Source organism: Poecile atricapillus, chromosome 2 (genome assembly GCF_030490865.1).
Source record: "Poecile atricapillus isolate bPoeAtr1 chromosome 2, bPoeAtr1.hap1, whole genome shotgun sequence".
NCBI classification, from domain to species: domain Eukaryota; kingdom Metazoa; phylum Chordata; class Aves; order Passeriformes; family Paridae; genus Poecile; species Poecile atricapillus.
Window position 1 is genome coordinate 67,361,802 of NC_081250.1, and position 10,400 is coordinate 67,372,201.

Sequence of the window (10,400 nt, forward strand, 5' to 3'; positions counted from 1 at the left end):
CCAGGCCTCTATCACTACGCACAACTATCTAGGATTCTTCATGGTACCACTGCCCAGACACAGCCATCAGAATTTGGCTGCTCCTTTAAATTCTGTTAAGGAGAGATCCCTCCCCTCCTTTTTCTGGCAATGTTTCTTTCTTCTCTGAAGCAACTACTAAACAAAGTACAGAATAAGGAATGGGTTCCAGAAACCCCCAATATTACATTGTATTTAAATGAAGGATCAATCTTGACACTGCACCACACATCAGCTTAAGAGCACACTATTTCACTGATGCAGCAATCTGAAGAAAGGCTAATTCATACCAGGTTATTCCATATAATATCCTGTAATTCTGTAATGCATGATAGACTTAAAACAAACTTGTGTAGGGAAGTAGTACAGTTCACTGTTTTCCCCTAAAACCTTTTTGGTGAGAGTTGACATGTAACTTGAAGGACAACAGTACAAATTTCCGTTTGCCTGCAGAAAGCTTTCCCTCTGTGCCTTGTCAGAGCAACTGATACAGTCCAACAGCAGAATGGTTTCTGAAGGACTTAAACACCGCCTTCTCTCTGGCTGTATTCTTGCACTGTGGTGTACGTGCAGGATTTTTTTGGGAGGAGGGAGGACATGCTGTGTTTCAGCAGCAGTGCACATGACAGCAGAACTGCAGGACCCTTAGTCTGAAGCTCCCTCTGTTTTGCCTCTTTCCCCCAACAGACTCTCTGCTTTTAGCTCTGGGTGTGTTCCAGCCATCTCAAAAGGCAGGTTACCTGTAGGCTTGAAGTTATTCTCAAATATAGGGACTTTTATAACAAAGCTATTTTTTTTTATATTCTCATAATAGCCTTTAAGATGTTTTACATCTCCAGAGGAAATGAGGACCTGAGAAATCTTGCGGTATGCTCTGTTTCAAAAAAACGAAAATGACATTCCATGGTCTTACTGAAGACCATACATCCATGTCAGGGCACTCTCTGCATTCTGGCAATGTGTTTTCTATTCTTCATCAATGAAAAATAACCCATATTTTGAGATACTGTATCAAAAGACAACAAGAAGAGTCAAAGTTGCAGAAGAGCCAGAACAAAACTTGAGCAAAACCTGTTTACTTTCCACCCATGCTAGCAAAGCTTCCTCACACCACAGCTCTGCTCAACACGCCTGTCACAGGAGCTGTCAGGGACTTAGAGGGTGATTTGCCTCATGGCTCTGGCAGGACAACACTCATTTTCAGCTACAGCCCTAAACACTGCTTACAGACAGGATTGTCCCGGGTCAGGACGTGCACACAACAGGGTGGGGACACGACCAGGTTGCAAACCTGAGAAGCTTCCAGGTACGTTTTCCTAAAAAAAAATAAAAAAAAATAAAAAAAAAAAATATGTGTAATGGTAAGCTTTATGTTTGTTTTTTTTAAAACTTTTTTTTATTCTTACAAACCCATTTGCATTGGTAGTTTTTGCTTAATTTCAAGAGTTGGGACACCAGAAGTAGTCAAGTAGTCAACCTCTAGGCTTTCAGTGCAAGAGTGAAGACTATAAAATCAATTCAAGTGTCCAGCGCCAAAAATGTCCAGCTGTGTGCACAACAAAGTCCTTTCCCAGCAACATACAAATACAGAAAAAATATGTAGCAAAAAAGCTGAATAAATTATAAATACTTGAGAAATGTGGTGCAAAATGTAATGTAAGGAGAGCTGAACTAAGGCACTCGTTTCCATTTGTTACTGAGGACACCCTCTCTGTTTTACAGGGTCACTCCTCAGTGAGAAGGGTCATCCAAACCAGACTCAAATCTGAAAATACAGAACCGTGTACGAGACGGACACCATCTTTCACTTCACAGTGCACAACTTAAAGGTGTTACCAAAGTTCTCCTGATAAACACAGCATCAGCAAGTATTTTAACTCCTCCTTCGTCCCGGTTTTAGATTTGTCAGTTGCGTGAAAAGAAGTCACCAGTCTATTTTAAGCAAAAACATTTCTGCAGAAGTCCCTGTTGGCTGCTATTAGCCAGATGGGATCTACATGCGAGCTTGGGGAGCGGTATCAAAGTGTGTTGAGTGACAAAAACCAGGGCTGCCCATTCCAGCCTCAGATCCATCCCCAAAACAAAGCTGTTCAAGCTGCCGCAGCCGTGGCAAAGGTGGGACGAGCACGCAAGCCTGTCACGGGTTTGACAGGTGCTCGCAAACAGTGAATCGTATTGTTACAGAGTCCATTGAGCTAAAAGAAAATAACAAAAAAAGGACAAAGCACACCATTGCTGTCGCATTACTGTGTCTTTCAAATGGATCTGAGAACAGGACAACTGGGATCCTAAGTTAAATCTGTAGTGAACATGCCACCAAGTTTTCACACGAGTGCTCTTGACTAATCGGGTAAGTGGAGTCAAGCCCAAATCAAGACCTCAAAAATTCACTTCAAGAGGGGAAAAGCAAAGCCCACGCTACTCAGTCTCCTTGACGTCTCTTTCTCTCTCTCTCTCTCTCAAAAAAAGAAAAAAAAAAGAAAAAAAAAGAAAAAAAAAGAAAAAAAAAGAAAAAAAGGACAAAAAACCAAAAAGGAGAACAATTCCACAAGCCACAGCAATGCGAGCCTATGCACATCCATCTTTCGCTGGCAGAAACTGAATCTCCTGCTTAAAAACCACCAGACTTGGGGCAGTCTCCGGGTCGGGGCCCTCGGCGCGCCGGCTGTCTCCCTCCCGAGCCGGGCCTCCCTCCGGGCGCGGGGTGCGGCCGCCTGCCCCAGCCCGGCCGGCTCCCCTCGGCTCCGCTCGCCCGGCCGCCGTCAGTAGCGGGGGGCGGCGGGGGCCGGCGGGGCGGCGGCGGGGCCGCCCCCGGGGCAGCCGCAGCAGCGCAGGGTGTAGTTGCGGCCGCCGTTGTTGTCCCAGAACTCGCCCTGCGGGCCGCGGTAGCGGATGGCGAAGTGTAGGGCCGAGCCCTCCCGCAGGCTCGGCGGGACGCATAGGGTGAAGCCGTAGCGCTCGGCCGGCGGCTCGGGGGGCAGGGGCGCGGCCGGGACGTCCACGAAGGAGAGCCACTCGTTGAAGGTGTAGCGCACCGTCACCTCCTTGGGGCCGGGGCCGCCCAGCACTTGCACCGTGCCCCGCACGTCGGTGGGCGCCGCGGGCCGCCCCAGGCGCTCCAGGCAGACGCGCTGCCGCCGCAGCCGCTCGGCGCCGGGCTCGCCGCCGTCGGGGAAGTCGGGCACCAGGAGCAGGGCGGGCGGCGGGGCCTCGGCGCCGGGCGGCGGCGGGTCCCGCTCCTCGCCGGGCGGGCTCTGCAGGTGCGACAGCGCGGCGGGCGGCACCTGCGGCTCCTCGGCGTCGCTGAAGTGCTTGACGCTGGCGAGGCTCAGCCCCAGCGAGTCGGCGAACTGCACCCGCTTCTTGCACTTGCCGCAACAATCTTCGCCCGCCGCCGCCTCCCCCTCCTCTTCCTCCTCCTCCCCCTCCTCCTGCCGCTCGCCGGGGCCGGGGGACGGCGGCCGCCCGCAGCGCCGCAGCTCCAGCAGCACCAGCCGCTCCCCCGCCGCCTCCCGCTTGGCGTCGCGGGGCACCGTCGGGGCCGCGCCGCGGAGCCGCCGCTCCTCGGCCGCCAGCTCCTGCCGCGGGCGTGCGGGGCTCGCCATGGCGGGGCGCCCCGCTGGGCCCGTCCCGGCCGCCCCTGTGCCGGCAGGCGGACGGGCCGGCACCGCTTTATCCGGCGCCCCCGCCGCAGGCCCCGGGCTGGGGGCGCGCCCCCCCGCCGGCCCCGGAGCCTCCCCGCGGGGCTGGGGCTGGGGCTGGGGCGGCCGCGGGCGGGGGCGGGACCTCCCTGGACGGGCAACGCGGAAACAGCCGCGACGGGCGGCCCCGCACGTCCTCCCGCCCGCCGGGGGCCGCCGTTACCAGGGCGCGGAGCAGCGAGCAGAGAGCAACGCTCCGGGTTTTACGGGCTTGGAGGAGAGAAGGGCCCCGGCCAGAGGCGCCCCCCGCGCGGGTCCCCCCGCCGCCCCGCCCCGCACACCCCGGCCGGGGGGCTGCTGGAGCAGGCTTCCTTATTCCTGTAATTAATTTGTTGTTGTTGTTGTTGTTATTATCATCGCCGTCGTCGTTATTTAGGCTTCCACCCGTCGGAGGTTCACCGAAGAAGGAGTCCGGAGGGTGAGGATTAAGCAGGAAGCCCCCAGCCGTGCATTACCGAGGAGTTCCGTCCATCCAGGGAACGGGAAGCGGTGTGAGTTGAGCGGCCCCTCGGGACCGGGGCTGAGCCGCCGCCCTCCCCACCGGCCTGGGTGTAAGAAGGGCTGGGTGCTGCCCTCGCCTGCTGCTGGGAGTTTGTGGGACCCCCGGCTTTTGTGTGTAAATCAGTTTCTACCCATTCTAACTGCAGAGAAAATCTTTGAGACCAGAGCTCGAGGACAAAACCCCGAAGGTAAAACAAACTTCAAAGGCATTAACTTTTTAAAGTACAGTATATTTTGTAAGCAAATCTCTATTTTTCACCCACACCCGGTACTAACTGTACTGTTACTTGTGTAAAATCAAGTCCAAAGGCTCAGGAGGCACAGACGTGTGCACAAACACCCTTTTAGAAGGTCAGGCTATCTCCAAAGTTCCCAGTTAAAAACAAAATCAAGAAAGGAAAACAAAATACAGGCATTGCCCCTAAATATATAAAGAGAAGTAGTATCCCTCTCACTTCTATTTTGTAGGCATGACACATAGTAAACAGCATCCTCGATAACAACATGTTTTTATAAGTAGAATGAGGTCCATGTCTGAGAAGTTTCCAAACTTGGTTCTATACTTTGTGCATACCACACCAGTTGTCTGCGGTGATTTGCACGGATGATTGCAAAAATACTACATTATTAAACTTCCCTCCATTTTTTTTCTCATGGAAGAGACACCAAAAAGCATATGCAGACAACCCAGTGCTTTTTGAAGCAACGTGCTCCCACTATGGATTTAGGAAGGAGGTTTGTTTGTTTTGCATAGGTTGTTTTATTTTTAGCATCAGTCTGCTTGCCAAAAAGCAGCCTCCCAGTGTGAGTGAATACACTGCAGTTCAACTGAGTGTGCAGTCTGTGTCTGGCAGAGGACTGAATGTCAGAGCAGCAGAAACATCACCAAACAGTTTTCTTAGCAGGCACTGCTGTGAGGATGTTCTTGCTACACCTTGACGGAAGAGCTGCACAGCGAGCAGTTCCTTAGGAGTGCTGGATAATCTGACTACTCGACATTTGTTTGTCATTTGGTTTAGGGCACTGTAAGAAGAGGAACGAAGGACAAACATCCTGCCTGGCACCCTCTGTGCTGATGGAAAACATGAACACCAGTTTGCAATCAGCTGCTGATCACCAGCTCTGCTGGAGGCTGCCACATTCGGCAGGCTGTTGGCTAAACCCTTCATGGCAGCGTTCCTTTGCCCTGTCCGCCCCAAGGTAGCTGGTGTGCCACCATTTCCGCTCTTCGAACCAACCAGCCTCAACTTCATGGTGCTAAACCAGACTGTGGTCCCAAGTTACTCAGCTGAGCTCTGTGGTGCAGCACAGGAAGGAGGAACACAATTGTCCTCTTCCTGGACATAGCAGCACACGAGTTGGTGTCACCTGTTTGCATCATCACTCCCAACCTGCTGATGTCTCCAGCAGAGCAGTGGATGGAAATTTTGGGTCTCTCCCAAACACTCTCCTGTTACGTAACATTCACGGTGATGAAAACAGGTTGCAAGCACTTTCTTACTTGTGCCTGGTGGTGAAACCTCCTCACTCAGCTGTCTGAGGCTTGTGGCACCTCTAATTACCAAGCTGGAAGGAAGAAAAATGAATAGATGATGCTTAGGATAAGAGTGCTTAGTACTTAAAATATGTTTACCTAAAATACAGCACTGCTGCTTTAATTTCCTAAAGTGCTATCTATTATGTGGTGAGGAAAGCAGAAATGAAGAAACCAGCCCTTACTTCCTCATGTGGAAGCTATCCCAGCTTGCCAAATCATTAACAAATGTTTTAAACAGCGAAGGGAAAAAATTGTGCCATTTGCTCATAAGGCAAAACCATTTGGACTACTACAAATTTGAGAGTAATGTGAAAGGTTTAAGCAAAATAAGGGACAGCAAAAAGAGAAAACAACTGTAAATATTGATAAGAGTTAAGTAATATGGTAGCAATTAATACACATTTCTTATATGTTCCATAACTCTGTGAGACAGACCTGCAAAAAGAACTACATAGAAAATAAGCTAAAGCAGTTAAGCCAACATGAATCCCTACTGCAGGAAAATAATTAAAATCAAGGAATTAACAGCACACAAACTCATATTTTACCGGGAATCAGTTGCTACCATTTCAAAAGGAGTAATTTAAAATCAGATAGACCTTTAGAACAGATGTTCAACTACACAACAAACCCTGCCAAAGGACATGAGTTAAGGAGGCATTTAGTGTTCTCTTATGTGTTTTTACAATGGCTTCTCCTAAAAGAATGGTGCAACCCGGGTCTCAGACTTCTAAATACTATTTACCACATTTGTTCTTAAAGAAAATGTTGTGATAAAAGCTGAGAGATTTCCTAGTAAAAGAGAGATAGCATTATTAGCAGCCATGAGGCTTTTTGCATTCCCTGAGCTTGGACCAGATATATTTAGGGTTATCAACTACACACAGCATCAACACAGCACTTAAATTTCCCTGCTTCTTGTTTCACAACAGCCCACCTTGACCCCATCCTGTAATCAGCACACACATTTTGTAGAAACACTTCCATCTCAAGATGATTACTGAAAATGACATTAAAAAAAAGAATGTGAAATTCACTGGTAAGCAATCCATGGTATTGCTTTTCAATTCTGACTATGATCGCATGGGAATGTATTTCTCAGCAGTCATTAGATCAGGGATTTTGGGTTGGAGCTATATTTGATATGGAGCTTGGTAAGTTGGTGAAGCTGCTTGGATTGATAGTTGTCATCATTTGAACAGAAAATTAATATGAATGTATTTTTTTGCAGACACCTAGAGTCAAGTAACTGGAGGAATCTGTGGATTCAACTAACCTACACAATGTAAAACAGAAACCCATTCAAATACTGTTCGTAATTTTTTCTAATGCACCTTTAATATTACCTTCAACATTCAAACCCAAAGCTAGCAGATTTTCCAGTTAGTCCAAGGTAAAGTATTCAATTTTTCAGATGTACCTAGTTCAAATATGCCAGATCTCTCCAATTTCCTACTTATGTGTTAGATTTCCCATGACAATAGCTTGTCAGAAAATGTGAATGAGTCATAACTCCTAAGCCCTGTGAAACAATTTACAGGGATTTAGAAATAGGCAGGGATTATCACAGTTCACACGCAAAATTAATACCACCTTTTTCAAATTCTAGCAGCATTCATTCAAACAATATTCTTGCTTTGCTTTGAAAATTATGTAGCTCTTGTTTTAGCGGTCATGTTTTTTGTACAAAAATTCCAGCAAGGATATTAATAGCCTCCTTAATTATTAAAAACAACAAGTAAGATGCTCCCTATGCCATAGAAAATTCTAGCTTCTCTAGATTTCAATTTACTATGTTTATGATGATGGTCAAACACTGAATGAAAAACTCAGTGGGTCTATACAATATGAATAGAAATTATTCAGAAGTTAGATTATTAGACCTAATTTTCTTCTTTATGCAGGAAAACCAAGCAGCTGTACTTCAAAAAGGCGTGCATTAGGTCCAAAACGGGAGAAGTACTGAAATGGAAGCAAATAGATGGAAGTGATTACTTTAATTTCCAAATCTTAAATACAAATATTTAAATGTAATTTCTGCAGGATGTCCAGCAAACAAAACCCGTTAGAGCTTTGAGTCTCTCAGCACTTTTAGAGATCTCTGCTGTATAGTTTTTCTTGTGTCTCAGCAGACTTTCATCTGATGTTCCTAATGAGATTAAATGCATGAAAATACACTTATTCAGTTTTTCTGAACTACAGCAATGGCTGTGTTTCCTATAATGATGTTGAATGTCCTTTTCAGCTACTAATACCAAGTCTTTGGCAGTAAGGCAAGGAATGTCTCTTCATCTGGGTGAAATGCTGACCTCACCCAGTGGTGGAGGTGGAGTTTTGTCATTGATTTCAGTAGGTCCGAGATTTCCCTGCATCTGGTATAAAATCACAGCCATTCTTCATGACAAGTAAATATATAGTAATGGCACAAAAGATTCTAAATTCAGAATGAAATTGGAATTAACTGTGACAAAACCATGTTGCACAAAAATTTTACATTCACTAAGATTTCAGAAGCATTGCTTTGATCTTGTGGTTCATAAAGGCATCAAGAGAGGTTTAATACCTTTTGTATTTATAAGGTATTTATCTAAACTTTTTCATGTGGTACACTGAAAATCTTAGGCCATTTGTCAATCTTTCAATCAGTAAATTATATGGTGATAAAAACCCCCTCCCATGTACATTGTCATCCTGCCTTCCTTATAGATTGTTGTTGCATTTCAACAATTTAACTCAAATAAACAGTCTCTGAAAAGGAAAAGTTCAGATTATCAGTGAGAAAAAATGGTTTCAGCTTCCAAAGGGTATTCACAGCATAGGAGTTGAAAAGGGTTTTGTTTTATGGGTTTTGTTTGTTTTAATGTGGATCTCCAGAAAGTTGCAGAACCGCATCTCTTTCAAAAGTTTCTGATGAACACTAGGATCCAGGTTCTCACATGTAAAACCTCTATGTTTATGTGGGGTTTTGTTTGGTTGTTTCAGGTTTTTTGGGTTTTTTTTAATCTAGGAAAAGTATAATTTGATCAAATTCTTGCCCCACATTATGCTAGCATACTGCTTTGGACTTCAGTGAGGAAGAAGCTTAATCTTACCCAGATTAGGTTGATATAAAGGGCATTCTACCTCCAAAATTATTGCTAAAGTATTAAAATAATTAACCTCTTTTCTTGCCTTTCTTAAATTGCTGGATTTTGCTCCTGCCCTGCCACCTAGCAGCCTGCTTTTGGAAAACATAACTCAGTGTCTTCTTAAAATTCTGTAAGGAAACTTATTCCAACAGAAGATGTTTACCTCTTGTCTAAGGACACTAAGAAATTCCAAATGCTTGACATACCCTCCAAAATTAACCACTGGAAAGCATATAAAACATGGCAAAACAAGACATCTCTAGATCACCTTTTAGAGTTGTTAGCACTTGAACATTACATGTCTGAGTCATTAGATTTTTTCCCCCTTCCTTTTTCGCCCCTCTACACCATTAGATTTTTTTCCTCATTGGAAGTGCAACATGAAAATGGAAAATAACATGAACTTGTACCCACATTAAACCTGTCTTTTTGTGTTTGCCTTTGTTACAAGCAGCAAGGCATGTAGCTCACTCAAAATCAATAGTGGCATGAACTCATTTGGTCTCTCCCAGGACAACAGAATTTGCCAGCTGGTCAGAAGGACTTTCATGGCTGGCAAAACCTTGCTGGTCTTCAGAGCTGTGTTTGACGTGGCACAACGGAACGCTAAACTGACCTCATCAGCTCAGATACCTCCCTGTCCTTTGGGAAAACAGAGTTGGGCAATCTAGCCTGTTCTAATAACTCCTGGCAAATGCAGGCCAACCTTTTCAGTCCAGCAGTCACAGCTGGGTAACTTGTACGTCAGTCCCATTTCTCGGGACGTAAAATGGGAATAGGCTTCCAAGCAATCTTGCTGTATAAATGCTACATTAAAATTTGTTGGCTTGAATGTGTGTGGTTTTTTCACACTGTCAGAAAAGGAATTAATTCAACCCTGTCTCTCTGCAATTTCCCAGACTGCCTCAGTTACAGTCAGTTCTCAATAGCTCAGCTATGACACCAGATAGCAAAACAGGTACCTGATAGAGTACATCCTGTAAAGAGAGAGAATGTTTAACACAGTCATTTATATCGATTCTCATGGCTTATGAACATCACAACTTCATTTGAGGTACATACAAACCAGCGACTAGGAATCTGTAACACAATACAGTACTGCTAAAAGCACACCAGGAGACTTCAGAGTTGAATTTCAGTGAATAAAATAGGTTGTGTAGTGGGCTGAATACAGAGAGATTTGCTTTTCTAAAGAATGTTAATGGTTTTTATGGTAGAAAAGAAAAAGGAGAAGAAATAGTCACTGCTTTAATGTTAGTGTGCCAGTCTAACAAGTGAGCCTGTACTTGAAAACTCTCAAGTGCATGAACAAGAAACAGGACTGCATGATAGAGCCTAACCCTGTAAAAGAAAAGGACTGGCACAATAGCTGTCATTAACAGTACACAAACAAAAACTGCTGAAGTAGCCATCTATGAACGCAGGGATGATTAGTCCTGCATCACCAGAAATAAAAATAGAAAGAGAGTTTTCTATTTCACTGACTATAAAAACAGTTGAAGTCCCACAGTCTCA

At 45.6% G+C, this 10,400-nt stretch overlaps 1 protein-coding gene and 1 long non-coding RNA gene across 2 annotated transcripts; one reads left to right on the forward strand and one right to left on the reverse strand.

Moving 5' to 3' along the window:
* Positions 1 to 1,383: 1,383 nt before the first annotated feature.
* PPP1R3G (protein phosphatase 1 regulatory subunit 3G) lies at positions 1,384 to 3,787 on the reverse strand. Its single transcript, XM_058833360.1, has one exon. The coding sequence runs from the start codon at positions 3,621 to 3,623 to the stop codon at positions 2,781 to 2,783; it is 843 nt and encodes a 280-aa protein (XP_058689343.1). The 5' UTR covers positions 3,624 to 3,787; the 3' UTR covers positions 1,384 to 2,780.
* Positions 3,788 to 4,007: 220 nt separating this feature from the next.
* LOC131576541 (uncharacterized) lies at positions 4,008 to 9,697 on the forward strand. Its single transcript, XR_009277002.1, has 3 exons — positions 4,008 to 4,408; positions 5,240 to 5,420; positions 6,989 to 9,697. It is a non-coding gene; the product is annotated as an uncharacterized LOC131576541 (long non-coding RNA).
* The last annotated feature ends 703 nt before the right edge of the window (positions 9,698 to 10,400 follow it).